This window comes from Macrobrachium rosenbergii, chromosome 11, assembly GCF_040412425.1.
Source record: "Macrobrachium rosenbergii isolate ZJJX-2024 chromosome 11, ASM4041242v1, whole genome shotgun sequence".
Taxonomy (NCBI): Eukaryota; Metazoa; Arthropoda; class Malacostraca; order Decapoda; family Palaemonidae; genus Macrobrachium; species Macrobrachium rosenbergii.
In genome coordinates, this window is record NC_089751.1 from 47115617 (window position 1) to 47139046 (window position 23430).

The 23430-nt window shown below is 40.4% G+C and overlaps 1 protein-coding gene across 8 annotated transcripts; it reads right to left on the reverse strand.

Moving 5' to 3' along the window:
• Window positions 1-1060: 1060 nt before the first annotated feature.
• On the reverse strand, window positions 1061-22388 carry LOC136843416 (2-aminomuconic semialdehyde dehydrogenase-like). 8 transcript variants are annotated; one of them, XM_067111847.1, is made up of 10 exons: window positions 22259-22388; window positions 17441-17622; window positions 5702-5902; window positions 5047-5258; window positions 4267-4433; window positions 3670-3765; window positions 3161-3240; window positions 2555-2726; window positions 2172-2381; window positions 1061-1747 (listed from the first exon to the last, which is right to left on the reverse strand). In XM_067111847.1, exons 2-10 carry the CDS (start codon window positions 17611-17613, stop codon window positions 1598-1600), a joined length of 1461 nt encoding a protein of 486 aa, XP_066967948.1. In that variant the 5' UTR covers window positions 17614-17622; window positions 22259-22388; the 3' UTR covers window positions 1061-1597. The 8 variants fall into 8 exon arrangements, with proteins under 8 accessions (XP_066967948.1, XP_066967950.1, XP_066967947.1 ...); XM_067111849.1 differs by having other exon boundaries at window positions 17441-17625; window positions 22259-22372; XM_067111846.1 differs by having other exon boundaries at window positions 21761-22276.
• Window positions 22389-23430: the final 1042 nt, after the last annotated feature.

Sequence of the window (23430 nt, forward strand, 5' to 3'; positions counted from 1 at the left end):
TTTATTATGTAGATATTCTCTTTTATCTCTTCTTGTGGTCCGTTAAAATTCACTATCTAGACAAGTGTACTTAGCGCATTCTGCGTTGTGTTCATCTCCTACATGAAAATATTCTTTATTTTATTATGCATTGTGTCCCTTGCGTCGTCTGTATATCCAAGGTTTCTGCCCTATAACCCCACATCCCAGTACTTCTTTTCCAGAAGATAGGTTTATATCTCTGATGTTGTTATAGTCTTCATTGACTAGCTATACCTCCTCAGACATGGTGTCTAGAATACAATATCCAGTTTTTCAGAGGCAAAAGCCTCTCAGTGTTCATCTTCAAGAATGCTTTTCGAATGATGTTGTCTTAGTTGGTGATAATCGAAAGAAAATGTATACTACGAGATTGGTTTAGAAGTGTACGTAAATAGTAGCTGTTTTCAGATTGTCTTGGCAAATGGGAGCGTAGAAGATGGGTAAATGATGTTAACATGGGTGACTGAAGGATGAAGAAGGTTGATTCATCAAGAGATTTGGGAGCAAATGCAAGTGTCCTTGGTAAGGATAGATAGGAGATGAATCACAGAAAAACAGGAAGCGAGGAAAACGTACGGAAAATAAAGTGTTTCTGGAGGCAAAGGCTTGGGTATTGACATTAAAAAAAAAAAAATAATGAAACTGCCTCTGTAATATATGCGAGTTAAGAATGACTCGAACAAAAAAATTTTCACAAATACAATGAGGTGGTTACAAGGATAACACAGGTCAGGGTTACTTGAGTTGGTTACGTTAGTATAGATAGAATTGGGGCTGTATAACACTGAATGGAGCTTTGGAAGGAAAGAGGAAGGGAGACTAGAAAGTCTTGACTAGATGTGGTGGAAGAGATGCAGGAAAGGAAGGGAGAGTGCATGCGGTCTAGAGGTGAGTGGCACAGTGTTCGATTAGCCTGATATGTAAATTTCCTTAAAAGGAACCTTTTGAAAGTCAAGGAATATTTAAAAAAATATACAAATTTTGGATGATAAATGTGAAGCTTATTCATGGTTTCAATTAAGGATAATCAAAGCTGCTGTTATTATTAAGATTTAATTACCACACCATTTTGATTAACACATATATAACAATATACCGCATACCGCAATGTCCATACGCCCTGGATTATGTTCCAGCCGTAAAGGAATGCAAGCATTCTCACGACCACAATTCTTGATCCCTACACCGGAAAACATTTGATGATTAATAAATCACATATATACAGTACAGTGCCCAGGTAAGAAGTTTGTAAATTTCTCAGAACATGTAATGCAGTGTTTTGTACAGACGCTGACAAGAAATCATTGTTGACCAAGTGCAAGCAGGCACCTTATAAAAGGACAAAGGATAGTTGTAGGGGACAAGTTGGAGATCACCTATTTATAGAAGGACACCCATTGATACGAGTCCCCCATTTTATCTGGGGGACATCCTTTAATAGATCGCCCTTTAATATGAGCCCATTTATTAAAAGGCAGCTGTCAAGAGATCACCTTTTAATAGGAGCTACTTGTGAAAGGGCCCTTGAGTGTATAACACAGCCTCGAAGTCATAAGCTAGATTCTTCTCCTTCATCTTAGACTATTTTGGTGCAGATTGTCTTAGCCTCTGTGTAGAATTCGAGTGAGTCTTGGGTACTTTCCCGCCCGAGTCCGCTGTTCTTGACCCCTCCGAAGGGCATGTCGAGATCTCGCACCAACCAGCAGTTTGTCCAGACTGTTCCAACCTGTGGAAGTACAAGGCAGGTATATGGATACAGTAATGTCATGACAGAATAAGCAGTGTGAAATTAAAGGTAGGACAGATGGAAATGGTAGATGGCCTAGATATAAAAGGTTAAAATAATGCCTTGTTGAGGCAAAGGAATTTATAATTGTGGGACAAAGCGAAGCCACGATTAAAAGTAAGACTGATCAGGACAAGCAACATAGATAAGGAAGGGTTATAGTTAATTTAAGGATTGCTGGATGATATTTTTTATGGACTTGTGTTAACTGGTAAATGAATCGTATATAATTATTTTTCTGCATCATTGACCATTAATCATAAAAAAAATCTTTTATTTGCTTGTGTGGATATTCGTACACACATACACAACATCTTCAGCATTCATTGTAAGATTAGCTGCTTCATTTCGATTGTTGCATTACCTTGAGACTCTGTGCAACCCTGTGTGCCACCCCAACGTTCGAAGTCCAAACCGAGGCACAGAGTCCGTAGCTGGAATTGTTTGCCCTCTCAACAACCTCTTCCTCTGTATCGAAGGGAACAACGCATGTTACGGGTCCGAAGATTTCATCCTGCATGCAACGGGAGTCGTCGGACAGTCCTGTGATGACTGTGGGACGCATGTAATAGCCCTGCCGAGTCACGAAAAAAAAAATGTTAACGATAAGGACCGGATCTGATGAAAGAAAGAGCCCTTACTGGCTATTGAGAACTTGTTTGGATTCATGAAGAGAGAGAGAGAGAGAGAGAGAGAGAGAGAGAGAGAGAGAGAGAGAAGTATCTGATGAATGACGGAGTAACTCACTCCCTTGTAGTCTTCCGTAAGATGCAAGAGATCGACGCCTTCGCCACAAACGATGGTTCCTCCGTCCTCTACTCCGTAATGCACGTATCGCTGGACCTTTTCGAGATGGGCCTTGGAGTTGAGTGGCCCCATGAACACATCCTCACCTGTCGGAGGGCCCACTTTGATCTCCCTGGAGAAATCATGTTGGGATTTGAATGGCATTATTTCGATTTTCCAAAGAGTTATCAGTGATACTTATTGTATTGACAGCAATAACAGTAGTAGTAGTAGTAGTAGTAGTAGTAGTAGTAGTAGTAGTAGTGATGAACAGACGAATCAGTGAACTAGTATTGTTTTTCTGAAATATTCTTTATCATCTTTATCATATGTGAGCATTATAATACTAGTTGATTCAGTATTACGTTGTCTTATGTACAGTATATGAGCGCTATTACAACAGTAACGTCGCGGCGAAGACGTTATGTATCATACATTAGACGTGGTCGAAAAAAAATTAAAAACATCAGGAATTATAGAATATTATTCCATTGAAAAACAAAGGCAAATGAAAAACTGACACAGTGAGCAATAAATAAAAAAAGAAAGAAAACTAAAGTTCCTTACTTTGCTGCATCCACAAACAAGTGCAAAAAGTCTTCGTATACTGGACGCTGGACGAAAATCCTTGAAGTACAAAGACATACCTGTAATAAATGGGGAGTTGTGATCTACCTGATTTGTATAACAGAAAAATTTATTGTTTATTTGCTTTTTTTTTTTTGCATCATTTTAAACAGCCTTTTGAAGAGGGGAACCCTCTTAGTATCGATTATACACCAGGATATATTCATCTGTTGAAAGACCTTGATGTGAAATTTACGAAATTTTGACTTGAATATTTTTTTTCCAATCAAAGAAAAATATTCAGCAGCTTATTAAATATTAAAGAAAATATTTTATCATGTGAACATTTGGTAGAATAAGTGGTCAAGGCTTGTCAAGGTTGTATTAACGGATAGTATTAGTAATATCTGTGTACGATAAATCATTGTGGTTTTGTACACTGCAACAGCCACATTGCAAAATGAGTGTATGATTACCTCGCATTCTTCAAGTTATTGATAATTGCTTACCTGTCCCTGATTAATGAAAGAAGCCCTTTTGAGGGTCGCTACGCAAGCTTCCAGGTCGCAGTCGCTGAAGACTACAGCTGCGTTCTTTCCGCCCATCTGGAAGTAAAGAACAAACATTAGAAGCTTCACTGGGTCTTAAGAGAGGCATGGAGGAGTTGTGACTCTCTCTCTCTCTCTCTCTCTCTCTCTCTCTCTCTCTCTCTCTCTCTCTCTCTCTCTCTCTCTCGTGGCTGGTGAGCCAATTGCGATAACTGTGAATGTAATCTTGGATCTTATGAAAGTAGCTATCTAAAATATATATATATATATATATATATATATATATATATATATATATATATATATATGTGTGTGTGTGTGTGTGTGTGTGTGTGTGTGTGTGTGTGTGTGTGTGTGCGTGTGCGAGAGAGAGAGAGAGAGAGAGAGAGAGAGCAAACGCGCAGGTTAAAGCGATGTGGCTATTCTATAGTAAATGCGCTCTCTATATTTATCTAGGAGGACGTAGAGCATGTTTGTGAAACATGCATATAAAGAACACGAATGCACATTAATTTTTCCGTAATTTTTCTTACAATGGAGTAAAATTTCATTACATACCTCCAGGGAAAGTTTCTTGAACATGGGCGCCGTTGCCTGGGCAATTCGTCCTCCCGTAGCGGTTGACCCAGTGAAGGAGATGATGGGGACATCGGGGTGGGTGACGAGAGCTTCCCCGGTGGGGTTGCCCAGTCCATAAACCATGTTGACGACGCCAGCAGGGAAATCTTGGGATGGAGGATAAAGGTGTTTATCGTTTTGCCAACAAAGAAGGAGCAGTCACACGTAAGAAAGCTCCAGTTGTTTATCTTTCTCTGATACTTTTATCCGTTCACTATCTTGTAAGGGCTGAAGGCGACGTTTTCACAAGTTTGTTCGATAAGAAAACTTTAACGTTATATCACATTTACGTCACAAAAAGAAATAGGTTAGGTATTTGTATCTATAGAATTTTATTTTCTCAGTTTTATACATATTTAGTATACTCTGGTCGTATTTTTTACCAATAAACATTTACATTTAAATTATGAACACGGGTTTTTTTTCTTATTTAATCTGAAGGCGTTTGCCTGATTTGGAAGAGATGATGACTCGAAGTCTAGTTCCCAATGTTCATAATTCTGTACACAATACACATACATAATTGTACTGTGAATAAACTTAAGTTTTCATTATTTCATATGCAATACTTATTCATAACTATACTACTTTTTCCATTATTTAACTGCAAATATATTTTGAATTTTCTCCAAGTATCCTTTCAGTGCGATGAAAAACAAAAACCACAGTTTCAACGAAGCGAGCAATCCCTCAAGGTATCTCACAGTGACAGGGGCTTACCGGCATCCTGCAGAACCTTGCAGAACATATGGGCGGTGACTGACGTCAGTTCAGATGGCTTAGCAACAACAGTGTTGCCACAGATGAGGGCGGGAGCAAGTTTGAAAGTCAGGAGGTAAAGAGGAAGGTTCCACGGACTGATCAGGCCTGCTACGCCTACGGGCTCCCTTGTTGTATAATTCACTACCCCGGCCTCAGGTTGTACGCTCGATCTACCAGGAGAGCAAAAGTGACATTAGAAGTACATGCTAGTATAAATACGCATGTTTTGCCTTCCTGGTTTTGACAAAATTACGATTGAACTTATCCAGGAAACAGTTGGCCTATAAGTAATTGCAATAGCCACAATGCCCTCTTAACTTCTCGAATTCTTTGCCATTTTTGGATACGCTTGTCACTGCAAAGCCTTTGGATCCAAGTGCAAGAAATTTGAGGCAGTTATGATGACCGGTAGCGGGAAACGAACCCGCTTCCCATAATCACAACGAAGTCGCGTTGCCGACAGTATTGCTGTTTGATCTAAAGTTAATTGTAACATAATCAATGACTATGACATTGTAAACCAGGCTAGTTTGTCGCAGATCCCAAATATCACGTGTGTTGTGTCAAATGAAAGCCATTAGTGACATTTACGGGAAGACTGACGAAGACTTACGTATTGAGATGGTGAGGAATCGCATGGGCGAAGTGCCTAAGGTTGAGAACAGCCCTTGGGATGTCCATAGTCCTGGCTAACCACACGGGCTTCCCCTGATCGCGAGACTCGGCGACTGCAAAAGCCTCGAGACGAGACTCGAGGAGGTCGGCCACTTTCAGCAAATGCTTGGCGCGTTGCTGGTATGATAGTTTGGACCATCTGTGGTAGGAAAAAGAAGAAAGTTGAGCTTCAAAGGGAGATAACTGGTTGAGGTTGTGGGATAATGGTGGCATCATGTATTGCACACAGTTAGCCGTCGCCCCTTTACAGGAATATTTAAACTGCAGAATCAAGGATGAGACTCGGAGCAAAAAGTTTCTCGTAAAGTAATTGCTTCATGTACTTGCACAGAGTTCATCAACAATGCAACAAAACTCCTTACGCACAGTGCACCATTCCCCTATGTCTACATATTCACTGTTTCCGGATATTTAGGCCCTTCAATTTAAATTACCGCTCCACTCTACATAAAGAATAATTTTTAGGTCTTCATCTCCTTCTCCATCGCAGCACTTCAGACTTATAAACGATTTTCACCAACCTATAAACCACTCTCTCAGCATGGCCAAGCCTTTTCATTTGCCACTTTAAGACTACACATTTCTCGGTCTTTCAGTCCCTGCTACTTCACAAATGCCCTGCTACACAAAGGCTATAGCTCACCAACTTCAGCCCTTTTTTTTATTTAAATCACTCAGTTTCTGCATTGAACTTAGAAAGGGCTAGACAGATGGGTGGAAGAGGTATTGGACAGGAAGGGCTCTAATCTCGAGGGAGTGTGAGTGTGGCGAGACAGAGGTGTTTGATGTGCTGCCAATGAATCTCTATGTAGGTGTATTAAAAGGCTAATGTATGGAAATACTCTGCACGGGAAATTCATCTATGATTCAGCATTAAAGTATGAAAGCGGCAGCAATTTTATATATATATATATATATACATATACATACATATACACACACACGTGTGTACGCTGTACGTAACTCTTTATGCTTTTTTTTACTGAACTGTGGTTATTCCCCAAAGGATCACTATCAACATATTTAGTGGAAGTAATAATATGATGTAAGTTAAATAATGTTATATATAGTTACATGCAAGTAATGCTATTAAGAATGTTGATGAGTATTTTGTGACGAAATAAAGAGCGGTTGCGATTTTCATACAAAAAATTATCAAATAACAAACACGAAGTAATTGGTCCTCCAAACTAAAGTTTAAAAGCTATCGCCTCCACTTTATGCCATGTAAAATAATTTTTCTTATCAAATGTACCCGAACGGTCTTTGGAGTTTTATATAAAAGCTGACTTTTGTACAGAAAGTACAGGACTGTACAATAAATTCCTCACTTTGTGATCACGGTAGCTTATGAGATTCCAATACCCTACAAATATTACAGGAAGAAGAATAAATGATTGTATGTCATTCAATAACAGTAAACAAATAATCTGTTTGTATAAGCTACTGAACTGGGGACAATATCTTTGAAAGAGTACGTAACTACGTAACCTCAACATTAATAATAGAAATACATTAACAACAATCCCTAGTAATGCGCATGCTCAGAGTTGCTTGAACAGAACTTGCTCGGTGAAAGTCTGTTTAAGAATATGAAACATTTGATCGCCAAGATTAACATACGATTAGTTTTTAGAAAAAATTAAGTTGCATAATACACTAACGTTGTTATGGAACATCTACTGGAAGTAGGCAAGGACAATATTATTGCGAATATGCATACGCCAACGGTAGAAATCCGTCTTATCAGTTAATATATCTCCTAGTAATATGTCTTAAGTCTTAACGTAATTGACTAGCCAGTAAACAATTTGTATGTTGTCTGTTGAATTTTTACATAATTTTTGTGTCCTCTTTGACTCCATTTCGAAAGTCCTTGTTTGTAAGTCTATGTTTACAAGAAACGTCGTGGATCTCATTGACTTCCGCCCATGTCGGTTCAGTGTAGTTGGAAAATAATGTGAAGATATTACGTCGCTATACAATTCGCCATTATTCAAATCGACTGTTTTCCGCTGTAAGTAATGAAATGGTAAATTTGCTGTGTATCATGAGGTTAATGATGTATGGTTTTCATAAGGTCGTAGGGTTTAATTGCCATCTTACAGGAGAATCTTAACAGTAGGCTGAAGGTGGTTTTCTGTTGATGGTAGGCTATTACATTTTATCCAGTTTCCGAGCTTGACAAGCTCAGTAGGTTTTGTGATTGGTGTAAAATGAAGGGTGCATTTACAGGGGGCATTAAATCAGATGACCCTTAGCCGTGAATGTTTCTTTAGGCCTGGTGACAGACACGACTGCTTCTTAAGAGTGGCGGGTTAATGCGATGTGGGCATCCCATATGTTTACACTTATTTTGAAGACATTAATTTTTCACATGATCGCCAACGTAATTCAAGGGTAAAATTTTATAAGTTGCCAATATAAAATAATACCCCGTAACCTAGGGGTGTTTACTGGTTACAATTTTGCCATAGTTATTGAGGCGGGTGGGGGACAGGTATTGTCTTACCTTATAAGTTATAATTTGATGAAGAGGTCATTTAAAAAATGTAGGTTATAATTTCATATCATGTATTGGCGACTTATAAAATAATATCAATTCAAGTATTTTTCTGACTTCATAACATAATGTTTTATTTTATATTTTTGACCAATATTGCTGGTGCGAAAATGAGTCAATTGCACCAACAGGAATAGCCTGCAATGCATAAGCCACAAGATGAGCATTTTGAGAAATACCTTGTTCCCGTCAATATGACTGTGACTTTTAAATCATATAAAGTACAAAGGTTTCACAAGGTCATTTACAACTCACTGACTTGGAGGCCTCCTCCTGCCAACCCAACTCAAAGTGCCAGAAGTCATCGAGTAATTTGCAAGAATGCACCCAAAAATTAACTTTCTTAGCGTAGCCTAACATACCATAGGATGACTGGTCCTTCGTTACTAATGGGGGAGGTGGTCTTAACCTAACCTAGAGCACCATAAATTAGGAAAGTAAAATAAAGAAGTTCAACCTAACCTAACCTTGCATGCTAGGTCCCTAGCTGGCAAGGGGCTGCTCCCATCTTTCCCTTAGCTTTCCACACAGCTTTTTTCTTACTTTAGCATTGGGAGGCATTTACAGAAGGAAGACATTTTTCCTATATTCCCAAGACTTGTTATTTTATGGAGAGACATTTGTCAGTGAAAGGGGCCTACCCTCCATGTAAATAATGTTTTGTAGGCATTGAGTTTGTACATTAGCCATCTGCAAATCCTAACATGAGACAGCTGTTGTTAAACTGAATATATTATATGATGGAAACTTGGGTGAACCAGAAAACATCTGGGAACTTTATTCAGAAGTTTAGGTTTTCATTAGCTAAAAAAAGATCCTTGACTATTACCTATCAGACAAAATAGCATAAGCACTCAGAGGTTGCACCAAAGGTGGCTAACACTACCTAAACTAAGTCAGATAAGTATGGTACACCCAAGACTACAGCAGTGAGGTGCAAGTGAATATTGAGTTACATTTTTAAAGAGGAATATCTTGCGCCGCAATGAGAATATCAGTGGAAAATAGGTTCAGAAGAACCATCTTTCGACTATTTCCAGTAGGCTTCTGTGTGCTGGTAAGGACTTAATTTTCTTTAGTATTTTAGTAATGTGGTGACCCCACAATTATTAGTACTTTCAATATCTGCATAATGCTCATGACCGCACATTTTTTTTAGTGTGACCATTAATACATAATTAACCGCACTAAATGGTGAAAATGCAATTAAATGCACATGGTGTGTGGATGGATGTGCTGAGCAAATTAGTGCACACAGGGCAGATGGATGTGTGGAGGAAAGATCAAACTAGTCTGGATGGCAGACTAGGTAAGCACTGTGTATTCGCTGATTTGCACAATGGGAGTGTCATGTGCCAGTTGGTGTATTGATGAGGAAGGGGTAAGGAGAAAGGTAATCAAATGTGCCAGGTGTGAATGGTGATAAATTATGCACAATGAATAAGCCTCGGTCACACAGATTGCTATCTAAACTGTGGTTGCTGACCACTGATCTGTGGAGTGCTACCAGTATTTTATAGTAAATTGTACACAATATACAGTAGGGTACAAATAATTGGTTTATGATACTGCTGTATACACTGATGTACTGTACTGTACATAGGGTAGAAAGAATAAGTACTGTAATGAGAGTCTGGCAAACATGAAGTGCTGCAGTATTTAACTTGCATGTGCACTATTATTCAGCATTACTAGTATTCTGTTTATTGTATTTTTATCTTGTTACATTTATATACACACAGCATACACAGATTAAATACAGTAGAATAGGTTTGGATGTTTTGTGTTTGACAACAGGTACTTCAGCATGAATACCTTGTTTGAGTAGTGTTGGCTACACTAAGTTCATGATTGACACATTTTGTTTGCTTAAGTGTCAAAATTTTTGTGGTTGTGTTTTGTTTACAATACAATTTAAAGACTTTTTTTCGTAGGCTAGCCAGGGTTAGGGTAAGATTTTGGGGTAGCCTAATGCCAGCATATCATAAGCTAATATAGTCACTATTCCTGTGACCAACTTCCGTACATATTTCATCCCCTAAGACTTATTAAACCAACATGGAATTCAATATCAGAAACTAATGATAGTCATTTTGGTGTTATTCTCAACGGAGAATATGAGGGCATGTGAATAACCTATTTATAGGTAAATACAGTATAGGAACACTTATTTTTTAAGTAGAATTTTGTATTGATACACTTCAGACTTTTAGGGAAGTCAAGCGCTTATTGTGCATGCTGCTGGACACCGAGCTCCTGCCATCTTTTATTTTGTTTTCAGGCCCTGTAAGTGAGCCCGACTTTTTCCGTCATCAATACCAATATGGTTCCCTCCTAAAAAAGAATTCCTGGCATGTTTCAACTCCTTCCAGTTTACACCAGGTGCCTGGCGTCCCCACCAAACACAGGATATACCATCACATCAAAACAAAGGTCCCTTCATATGACTTGGGGTCGACGAACACATATTATCATGACAGCTTCCCCAATTGCGCCTTTTGGATGCCAAGAAGGCCCATGATTATGATGGAAAATTTGGGTAACATGCAGATTAATCATTATGTTTTCCATGGGCCTCCCCTGTTTTTGGTGCAGAGAAATATGGATCTGGAGGCTGACCTGCAAATCTTTGAACCTGACCACTACCCTCTTCCAAACACGCAGGACCTATGCTGCTTTACTTCCACGGGCCAAAATAAACTCAAAGATAGATCTTCCTGCTCAAATCATTGCACCTCTCATCAGTGGTGACCAGTAGTTTCGGACCAGAAGACATCCCCAAAACCGCCATCGTCACACCTGATGAACCAGCCCATGCCCCTAATGGACTAACTCGGCGCTCTTCTCAAAGCTTCGGCCTGACCCTGAGACAGGTCACCAGTGTCATTAGCAGACCCACGGCACGCTCCCAGCGTGTTGATGGACAGCATCCTGGGGACCTGGACTTCATGGACGTCTGACATTCCCCACGATGATATCCTAATTTTTCCAGATCCCAGAAGGAACACCTGCGGCACATCCCCCTCCTGCAGCGCCTGCAGAAGGTACCTGCACCGGTGTGATTCAACCCCTGCACAGACCAACCAAGAAGGTGGAATTCCTGGGCCATTCACCAATCAAACCCCAGGGGCATGGTTCTAAGGTTGAGGGGGCAAGGTCAAGGCTGTTGTTGAAGTTCCCCACCCCAATACCTCCATCAGGAGATATACAAGAAGATTCATCCCAGGGTTATGACGACACCATGGCCCCCACCTTCCAAGAGGTCCTCAAAGCCACTCATCCAAAGACCTGTGTGGCGCCCGACCAGCAGAAGGCCTTCCTCCTGACCCTCAACCTCGCCCTCAACCTCACCAAGCAACATCTTTGGCCATGGCAGGACCCCAGGACGCTCCTCCTCCAGCTGATGACAGACGCCAGCAACGGTGCAAAGAAAGCCATCCTGGAACAAGTCATCAGCGGGACCCCTCAGCCCATGGCCTTCCAGCAGGAGGCTCAGCCCAACAGTCCTGCTACAGCACCTTACCAGGAACTCTTCAGCAGCTGACGGACTACCAGGCGGGCATGTCACGTCCAGTTCCTCCTGGATCAACTGCCTGGTCCTCTAGGACCCCACCACGGAGGCCATCAACGGCCGCCCAGAAGAGTTCATCCCATCAAATACCTCCCGAAGGAAGAACCCGGGCTTTGCTATTACCACCAGAGGATTGAGATTGACACATGTGCAGCTTGGGATTTCTTCCCTTCAAAAAAGGGAGGACCTCGGCCACCAACAGGCCACCATGGCAGAGCCAGAAACCCCAGCCTACCACACAGCTGTCACGTCGCTGAAGTCTCCGGATGATGATGTTGATTGACACAGGAGGGTCAACACTGCCTGAGCGACGACTGCAGATGTCCGCAGGACCCGCCTGCCTCCCCTGACAGCAGCCAACAGGTCCCCGGCCTGGTCCTCGACGTTATCCACGCTCCTATCCCACCCTCCGGATCCTTGGCCAGGCTACTGGTGGAAATTCATCTGGCATGGTATACGGAAGGACACGAGGCCTGGGCAAGGCAATGCATGCAGTCAGGCCAGCAAAGTTTCCTCAGCACACCGGACTGGGGTGGACGAGTTTCCCCAGCCAAAGAGATGCTGGGCACTCCAGTCCCGTCAGGGTCCTCTTCCCCATCAGGAGGGAGCAAGATATCTTCTAACAGTCATTCGACCGCCCACCAGTATGGTTCCCTCCTGAAAAAATTCCTGGAAGAAGCCAACTTCGTGCATGCGCCAGGTGCCCTCCCCCTCCAAACTGGTTATGTCCATCACATCAAAACAACAGACAGAGGTCCCGCTTTCCTGTCTGCACCTTCAGGACCACCCTGGCACATCTGAAAGGATGGGGATGTGCACTCATCACAGCACCACCACCTACAACCCCACAGCCAACAGAATGGTGGAAATGCGGATGGCACCTGGAGGCCCTGCCGACTCATGGCTCAACCTCACTCCAGAACCCGAAGTACCAGCTGCCCTCTGCCAAACCTCAGGATTGAAAAGCCTCCTTCCAGAGCCAAAACCTTCTCAGCAGAAAAATGTATTTTCAGACCCCAGTAGTCCCAGAAGAACTTGTCCCAGAAGACCATCGGACGACATAGCAACGCTTCGAGGCTCTGTGACAGGGTTGGAAAGTTACCTTCTGCCAGAGGACATCCTGACAGGACATCCCCTCCATGCCTCCTATGTCTGTCCTCCACCACCCTTTTCCAGATTCCAGAATGACACCATGAGGCCACCAGAACCAGGCCCTGCAGAGGACCTTCCTTGTGCTTTGAAAATGGAACAAAAAGGCATTCGAGGGTGCCATTTACGGAAGGGACCCCTGGATCCACCCAATGTTGACCGCCTCAAGCCCTCATTCCTGGAGGAGGATGTCAGGGCTGGTTTCAAAGCTTCCTTGGAAGGGTATAGCAAGATTCATCTTGGGATCCAGCCCCATGGCCCCTGAAAACGTCAAGGGTCGTCCCTGGAAAACCCAGAAAACAGGCAGGGAGGCACCCCAACACACCACTGGCTTACCAGGACCAGAGGGTGCTGGGAAGGCGACCACCCTCCAGTTGACATCGAGAAAACGGGCCCCTCCGTCACCCCAGCAGATATCTACTTTGATCAGACGTTACCTACATCTTAGGGGGGGAGTACTGTAAAGTTCCCGCTCAACACGTTCTCTGTAATGAACATCCGGTTTTCTGCGGTGCCTTTACATTCGACCTGGGGTCAACCGAACACATATTATCATTATTGTGAATTGTATATTTTATTGTCTGTTCAAGTGACCATGCATTATGTATATGTAACGGAGTATTTTTGTAACGCATCAGACATTATTAATCATTATGGTTTCTGTATGTACCTGTCCTGTTTTTGTAGAGAAATTGTTTGACCTCAGGTCACCTGTAAATCTTTGTACCCGCGTTCCCTGCGAAGTACACAGACGTCCGCATGCCGTTTTATAAGCAAATCACTTCATCAATGAACTAGCAGTACTTGTCTTCCTGCTCATTATTTTGCACCTCTCTCACATAATCAGTGAACAATGGTTGTTTTGTGTAGGATTTGCTGATGGCTAGTTTATGAACTTTACTAATTTCATTCCCAAACTCAGACCTCAAGCAACTCTTATCCATATGGAAGTTATCCTTTCCACTTCACATGGCTTTCCTTCAGAGAACATACAGTATTTGGCTAAATGAGGCCACTCATTGCATTGAAAAAAAAAAAAAGAAAAACAAATGTGACTCTTAGCTGCACCCCACCCATAAGGTAAGAAACGTATGCTGGGTGCAATGCTAAGGGGTGATAGGGGTGCCCTCCCCGTCAGTTAGGGCCCAGTGTGCAAGGTTAGGTTGGAATAATGTTTGTGTTCACTTTTATGAGTTATGGTGCTCTAAGTTAGATGGGGTTATATCCATGGGCTTGAGAAGTCTTCCAGGTTAGAGAGGACTTGGTGCTTTTGGTTAGGTAAGGTAAGGTTGTTGAATACATCTATTACCAGGAGAGGATATCTCCCTTCCCAGTTACCTGGTGGTGAGGCTGATGAATGAATTGGATCACCACACCGTAGAGTGTCACCCAGGTATTTTTTGTACAGCAGAGAAATGGTGATTCCTACATCCTTGTATGATGGAATGACCTTATGAACTCTGAAAACCCATGATCGATCTGTTCATTATATGGCAGAATAAAAATCTAGTGTTATTCGCTTCCATCCTGGACTCGGGTTCCAATTGAGGATGCTTGTGTGCCATTTGCTATTCAGCCTGATCCTAAAAGTGCTCAGTTGAAGGGTGTGGATAATATGTTCTCGTTAGAGCTGCCCTTTTTTAAGAGAATTTTCAAACAGTCATGCCAACCTTGCAAACACAGGCTAGAGTTGGTTATGGCTGTTATTCTCAGCAGTATTACTCAGATACCATTTTAGCCCTTGAAAAGTGGCCTTGGATACAGATCTCACAACTTCAGCAAAGCATGTTGGTGAGCTTCATGGTCTTTCATACCTAGTCCAGATATGGATGGTTGGGTCTCTCTCTCTCTCTCTCTCTCTCTCTCTCTCTCTCTCTCTCTCTCTCTCTCTCTCTCTCTCTCTCTCTCTCTCTCTCTCTCGTTTGTCCTGAGTTTTAGGGGATAACTAAGACCATCAGCTCTTGAAAAGAGGTTAGAAACATCCCCACTTTGTAGGACTTTTTTTTTTATGACAACCAAAAAAGGATGCTTTTGTCACCAGTGCAAACTTTTTTTATGTTACTCAAGACCCAACATCTTTTGCCAAAGTGTCAGTGACATCCTTAGTACCAACAGGCACACGGTGTTTCTAGAACTTACTTACTGGCTCTGTGAGGTGATAAAGCAAACATACAGATTGTTAGGCTTTACCCTTTTATTCATCCTATGGAGGAGCTTCTCACTTCCGCAATTAATGAGGGCTGGGATTTGGCACAGTCAGACCATTTCCACTCCTTTCTACTTAAGGAACATCGCCAGCAGGTCCTTGAACACTCTACTTAGGGAATGAGGGGGCTACTCAACATAGTGTGTAGGTGTCCAGGTTTCATTTAGACAAAAGCATCTTGTATCTTCTTCGTTTTAATATGCTTTTTCCTTTTTATATATGGGGTAACACAATGCCTTCTTTTTTGAAGGACTTTGATTTGGCGTTGGGGTAGGCCGTAGCCTCGATTGGCTGCCCTGCCTGACATTGCTTAGACCCCAGTAACGATGTGTATGTGTATCGACAATCCCCAGCTCTCTTTCTCCCAGCATAGGAGAACTGGGCGTTAGATCGATTAGTATGAGGTTATGTTTCTAGAAGATGTTGAAGTGGCTTTGTTTATGATTAGTCTGTAACACCCATTTGCTTTTCAAAACCTCATCCGTTGATTACATTCAATCCCACAAAACAAAGCCAAAGCTTCTGTGACCAGTCGTTGTAATTGTACGGACCTCTGGAGGCTGCTGCTCTATTGACTGAGCTATCGAGGCTCCACAAAAGCATCTTGTATAAGGTACAGGTATTAGTATGAGGTTGGGATGGAAGGGCAGATTACTAGCTTCTCTTTTCAATTTCTCATACCTCGCATACAAGCCCACAAAAGCCAAAGCTGTGTACATGTTGTAATTGTACGGATGCTAGTGACCGTTTCTATGTAAGGAAGTGACATCATTCATTTTAGTTATAAAGTGGATACAGCTTGTAAAGAAAGGTTTCCACGATATTTTCATAGTGCAAATAAAAGTTTTAAGAGACTATCTGTGGCACAGGGCAGATTAAGCCTCTACATCAGATATGCCAGGCTTTATAGGATATTGTACGATTCATCATAAGGAGCTGACACGTCTGGTTGGCGATTAAGAAATGCCAGTCAGGTTCCATTAGACTAACCACCTGCCTAATGATTAGGTCTCCCATCCCCACTCGAAAAAGTTGCAAGTATCTTTAAGATAATTTTCATTTTTATAGATAAATAAACTTGAAGTGGCATGTCATAATACCATTTCTGTTAACCTCACGTTATGCATATAGCTGAAAGAAAAGTTAAGCTTTGCACATGCCATAACGTAACGGATTGGTTTATATATCTTTGAAAAATGCGAAGTACTGAATTCATTATGAGTGTGTAACATTTACCCACAACACCTGGTTTGGACTGTTGACTTATACTGCCTCTTGTTTGGAAGTATGGTATTTAAGAAAAAGCGCCACGCCGTGACCCATGGTATGGGGCATATGTATGTGCGGAATGACTTAATTGGTGATCTCCCATTCAGTTGCTGTTCAAACTCAACCTTGGACGACCAGCAATCAAATGAACATGTTACCACGTTGAGCATACGTGCTTTCAGAACGAACGCGTGCCGCCGCCCCCCCTCCCCCCACACGCACACGTGTAAACAGAATCACCCCAAGTTTGCACTACACTTCCGGGAGAGGTAATTTTCATAGTGGGTTCGACCTTGTTGGGCTTGCGATTCGTACGGAGAGCATGAAATAATCAAGATTGCAAATGGCAATGACGATGGCGCGAAGAACAGTACTGTGCCTTGTACGAAGGTGCAAAAAGCTATCAAAACATTTTTCGTTGCAACTGAGAGTTGCCAAGAAGCATTAAATACTTTGTTAATTTTGTGTGTGAATAGAGAGGCGTGAATGTTTCTGGATTTGTTAATGAGTCCAGTAAAACAAGAACCATTGAAAATATATATATCTCGGCTTTGAAATTTAGCAGTACTTGTGAATTTCATAGTATTGATAGGGTATTTGAAAAGGGCTTAGTGTGAAATTTTTCGAATTAAGAAAGAGTTAAGTGAAGGTACATGAAAATATTGGGAATCGGTTTAATTCACATGCAGTCCTAGCCAGCACTGGGGGAACTTCGCTGTAGTGACAAAGTATGAGATCTTCATTATAACCCCATTTAAAGAAAATCGTGCATTGCATTTCATTGAGTAAAAATTTGATATTTCACCTTGCCTGTGATGACCAGACTTGCCCAAAAAACTGGGATTTATAAAGAACATCACATCATAATTTACCTTGAATGAAAATGCTAGGCCTATTAAAAAAAACAATTGCATCTTACCCTGGAAAAGCACGTTTGGCTGCAGCAACGGCTGCGTCCACCTCAAGCTTTGAAGAATCAGGAATTTTGGCCCAGATTTTCCCAGTGGCAGGGTCGAAGGAATCCAATGTCCTCTTGCAGGGCAGGAATGTTCCTGCGATGAAGTTGTCCACCACTACTTCGACGTCTATCATTGTTGGTGTCTGCTGACAAAAAGACAAAAATGAAATGTCAGCCAAAAAAAAAAACGAGAAAGAGCTTTTTTGTCCCTTTTAAGTCGTGTTTGATGTATAGGTAACTGAAATGCAAAGATGCTTGTTATTTCTGAATAATATAGCAATAGGTATAGGCCAAAACATTTTTTGTTCCACACTTCTTGTAGACTATAGGACACTTGTAAGTGCATGCTGTGTATGCATCAGGATCCTGGATCCTGGTATGCATTAATATCCGTAATGCGAAGGTTCTTTCCAACAAGCTTTATTTGGTAATTCTAAGCTTAAATTCCTCAACGCAATCCCCTTTCCGGTCCTGATGCCAACACAGATTAGGACAAAAGGTTTCCAAATCATTCAAAGGTCCGACGACGAACAAGTACTGTAACCTGATGTTACGTGGGCCGAGTCCTTTCTGCCGTACACTAACATCGTTTGTTGTTCCAGCGGCAGCCATTGAGATATGTATATACATACGTACATATATATATTATATGTGTATGTAAAATATTGAATTATACTAACCCCAGTGACCTCATAACTTCTCTACTTCGTACATTTTTTGATATGCTTTTCACTGCGGTCCGTCTTCAACAGGAAACCCTTATAACTCTAGTAATGCATGCTAAATCGTTGAAATTGTAACACTTGAGTGAACGGGAGTTTTGTATTCTTTAAATCTATTAAATCGTTGAATTTTGGGACCAAAGTGAGTTGCTACAGTTATTATTCTATATTATTCTAGACAGGTTAGACAGGTTTTTGTTACTCTACAAAAGCTTTTTGCTTTGGGTTCAGTCAGAATTACATAAGCTCTCTCTCTCTCTCTCTCTCTCTCTCTCTCTCTCTCTCTCTCTCTCTCTCTCTCTCTCTCTCTCTCTCTCTCTCTCTCTCTCTCTGGCAAACGTCATGCTTTGAAATGAGGATGCATGTGAATTTAGAGGCAGTATTAATATATTTTTTCCAAGTGTAACTGAAATGTCTTCTAATATAAGGAGTCGCTTTAATCTCTGCTGACTGTGGACGATTTCATTCCCTTTCATCAGTTGTTTAATTCCAGCCCACCGGCGGTGATTATCAGCCCAGCGCTGGAAGATGGCACCTTGGATTGTGGGATATTGCAGACGTCATGGCCGCGTTTCAGTGGTGTTAACTGCATGGCTACGCCTGAGCGATTGACAATTTCCTTCTCGTACTGACTTACTTTATTATTATAGAAGTATTGGTCGTCTGTTCATTCTGCATGTATTCCTACGTCAGTTGATTCACGGCCATGATTGGTGAGGAGTGGAAATTAATGTAAGTAAACGATAAAACTTGTCCTTTGTGTGAAATTAGTTCAGCAACAACGTTTCAAGAGTTTCTGGGAAGAAAATGTTTATAATGTACTCGCATCAAGATCGTTGTGGCACTTATTTGGAAGCAGATTTCGGAGGATTAGATAATTCCTTAAAAAAAAAAGCGTCGAGTTGCGTTGGAAACGAAATTCTTGAAGTTTCTTCAAATCTTCATTTCGTAAACTTTTCTTGCAAGGATATTAGTAGCAAATCTCCTTACGCCTCTTCCTCGACCAAGCCTCCCTCCTCTCCCCTTTAGTCCATTACTTCACAACAACATAACCCCCCGCCCCACCCCCATCGTTTTTCTAGAGGCAGCACAGGTTCGTAAAAATTCATTTTAATTTCCTGTTCATTCGATTCTTTTTTCGTTAAAATATTACATTTTCTCACCAGCTGTTGTGGTGTAAGTGCGTGCATACTTCTCTCAGGAAATTCAGTTTGCTGGTTCTCGTGTTTTTTTTTATGTTGAGAAGTAGTTATTATGAAATGGATTTTTTTTCTTTCTCGATTTAAGTTCCTTTTACGAAAATTATTAAAAATGCAGAATGTGTTGGTCACCATAGGGAAAGAATATATGCGTTGTATTCCTGCTGTCCCCGTGCACTTATATGTGTTGTAAAGGAGAGCTCGGGGAGATGATTCAGTGTTCCAATGCAGACTTTTACTTTATAGGCAGCATTATTATTACTTGAAGTCACTTACTCTTCGTGATACATTAGGTTTGTGTAAACGATACCCTAGACGTTATCAGGAAATAAAAAATGCCGACTTATGTCATGACTGTAATAGGATAATTAATATGAAACATTCAGATCCGTATCTATTTTCTTAGTCATACGTTCATTAGAAAAAGTTTTCAAATGTCTGCCGGACCAAGGAAACTTTATATATATATATATATATATATATATATATATATATATATATATATATATATATATATATATATATATATATATATATATATGCATATATATTAAAAGAAATTATTATTGTTAAAAAGGCCCATTAAACAATAAAGCAATTTCATCGAAAACCTAATTTTGACAAGTGTATCTTCATAATGAACGTTAACTGACTCAACCCATCTTTTTTTCGGACAAAAGTTGACGTTATCCTAAAATGGTGATTCTTGTGCTTTTCTACTTAACAAGCAGTTCCTAGAATCTGCCAGTTCAGTTTTCCTTTACATTTAGCTGATGAGAATGTAGCTAAAAGCTTTTAAATAAGCTTACTTAAATTGATAAACAAACCATCTCTTTGGAGATTACCACGACAACGCACAAGCCACTAAACTTGAATGTTTCCGAGCGAGATTGTCTGCTTATGATGCAGTACGTAGATGAACTGCTATAATCACTCTTATGGATGAATGGAAACATTAATCAGCCTAACCCTTTTCCATCGTTTATGGCAATAGCTTTAAATGTGACATATATTGGATTTAGATCCGTATTTTCATTATAGTCGTCGTGCAGAGGCAGGAAATGTACCTTATTACTGAATACCTGTAGACTAAAGAGTAATGCATTTAACAATCCATGTTGGTGAGCTGACAGAGGCTTACGTAGGGAGAAGAGATTCAAGTGGGTCTACTAATCGAGATGTCAAAGCAAACCTGTTCTTCCCAAGGCGTCCTTGGGAGCGCTTCCTTCTCGCTTCTACTCGCCCTGAAAGTCAGAACGACACCAGCGCCATCTGCTCTCGCATTTGTACACAAACATTATTCAGTCACATGATTGCCGAGATTGTACTTGTTAACCCAAGAGACTCAGCTGTGCTGGCACATTAAGTTTTTTTTTTTTTGTCATCAAACTTTCGCTATCAATTTATCAGGGTTAGTTCCCCTGGTAAGGATATCCGAACTCAAGGACACTGCTTATTTGCACTTTCTTCTGTCAGGATTGAGTGGGGTCCTCTTATTTCAGTTTAGACATTTTAATGTTTTGTAATATTTAAAATCTACGGCCACCAAATTATGTATTATTTTAGTAATTTACAGCAAAGTCTATTCGAACTGCATACCATTTGGAAAGTAGCCGCCAAAATTTATTTGAAAACCAGGCTAACAAAGCTTAATTACAGCATTCAACCCACACCTCATATGCACAAGATTCTACAACTTTCAGTTAGTTTCCCTTCTACTGGTAAACAAAACGTGAAGCATACTTTAAATAACTGTAACATAACTGTGTACTATATCAAGTCCAGCCTTTTGTGCACTTTTCACATAAGCCTCACCAAGAGCACGGCAACATATTATGACCGTATAACTTAACATGTTAATTACTTGGCTTTTTCCTCATTGCATATTCTTCCTTCCTGTGTTGCTTCCCTATTTAAATTGTTTACTAGGTGTTTTCTTTTCATATTTATCTTACTTAAAAGCCAACTTGGTAACTCCTGTACTTCCGTGAGCCTTTCTCGGTTCATCTTGACATTTATGTTGCCATCGTTTGATATCTTTGGAGATTATCCCATTCTAAGTAGGCTTTTCATTAGCTTTTTATTTCTGTACTATCTAATCTTGTTCTTTAATTCAAACTGACCACCTACATGCCATTTCTTCGGGACCACCTACATGCCATTTCTTTGGCCATAGAAACCAGTTTAGATACTGTGCTGCCTCTGACTGAAGCAGCGTCGCTTTATCAACTGGTCTGTCGAGACTCACTTTCGTAAAGTATTTCTTCACTCTTGCACCATGGCTTTGCTGTAATGCTTCCAAATGGCTGAACTGCTCGTCACTTTCCTCGTATTTTGACCTCTCTCATAGATTATCATACCATGGTTAGTCGTTGCTGCTTCCAGTTCCGTATAGCCTAGTCTCATTGATTTCGGCGGTTGTAGGGAAAGATTGGAAGTTTTCAGTCTCATTAGAATAATTCAGTTGAATTATTCAAGTTCATCGACAAGTTTCATGTTCTCTCTCTCAACTTAGGATCTCACGGTAGTTCACCACAAAAAAATGGTTCATATCACGTTCCACTTTTTGTTGGCTGTTTATCTTATTACAAGCCAAATGACCAAGTTCAACTTCGAATGCAATAAATGATGACCATCAAACAATATATTATTACTCTATATAAATATTAAACCCGGCTAGTTTTAAACGAAATATTCAAAAGATAACAGCGGACTGCCCGAGGAATGATTCATTGTAAGCAAAGTACGACACAGTTGATAAATTCGTAATAATCGCACATAATTCACTAATATAAGGTCATTTCTATACTTAGTCGCTTAATTAATAATAATAAAAAGCTTCACAAAGTAGTAAATACCCTGAATCTAGCGACTACGGCGAGAGGGGCCGAAGAATGCCTGTTTCGGAGGATACCAGGCGGGGTTGGCTGTTACCAGTTTCAACTTTCGACTTTTGGTGACGATTTTATCTACAAGAAATTGCTGAAGAATGATCTTCAGTCGTTTCTTATTTAGTGGAAGAGGATTCGATTTCTTATTTTATTTGTCCTGAACTTGGTGTCTTTTGTATCTCTCTTCTAAATAAATTATAATTATTTTGGGCTAAGTGAACTTCACCACCCATCCATGTCACATGAGGAATGTTACCAACTGTATCTATCGTTCTTGTTCGTTAAAATTATCGCAAAAAGTTGCCTGTTAATTGATTTGTTGTCGCATATTGGAATATTTCCGTGTTGTTTTGGGATATCACAAATGTTTTTCGTTAGATAACATGTTAACACGAAAATAAACTCGATAAATGTATAGTTGATATTGGTAAACTTACTGTTAGACGACGTTCTAATTAATATGCTGGCCTCGTAGTTCCAAAATCAAAAGCAGTTAAAAGACGCATGACGGTGAATGATAAGTTTGCTTTAATCTGTTGTTCTGCTCAAATGCACTGTTGATCACTCTCTTCGAGGTTAAAGCACTGACTTCAGTCCTTGCATCCTAAGATCTCTCAACTGTTACGTTTTAGAAATCTTTGTAGCTAATAATTCGGCATGCTATACGTACCGCTGCTTTGATGTGCTTGTATTTGTGTTTAATCAAGAATTTTACGCTGTATAGTACGCATTGTGAGAAATATTAATCTCCAGATTTGTAAGCCAAGGAGGTCTGACTTTGTGTACGATTAAAATTTGTCTTCATGAACAAGTTATATATATATATATATATATATATATATATATATATATATATATATATATATATATATATATATATATATATATATATATATATTGTTTTAATGTCTACTTCATTATACCTCGAGAATAACTTACACCCATGGGGAATTATAATTGATAAGTGCTTCGTTACCAGCGGGATTTGAACCACTGCCTGGTTTGAGAAACGATGTTCGATGACTTGACCACTGATGGCTCCGTGGTCAAAAGTCACTGTAAATCGTTGCTTCTCAACCCGATAGTGTTCCAAATCCCACTGATGATGATGATGATGATATATATATATATATATATAT

Excerpts from the sequence above, each read along its gene's own strand:
- LOC136843416 (XM_067111845.1), bottom strand. Across the intron at positions 4,434-5,046 it reads CAAGGTTCTGCAGGATGCCG|ATTTCCCTGCTGGCGTCGTC; the intron begins GTAAGCCCCTGT and ends CTCCATCCCAAG. Across the intron at positions 2,727-3,160 it reads TTGTTTGTGGATGCAGCAAA|GGAGATCAAAGTGGGCCCTC; the intron begins GTAAGGAACTTT and ends TGATTTCTCCAG.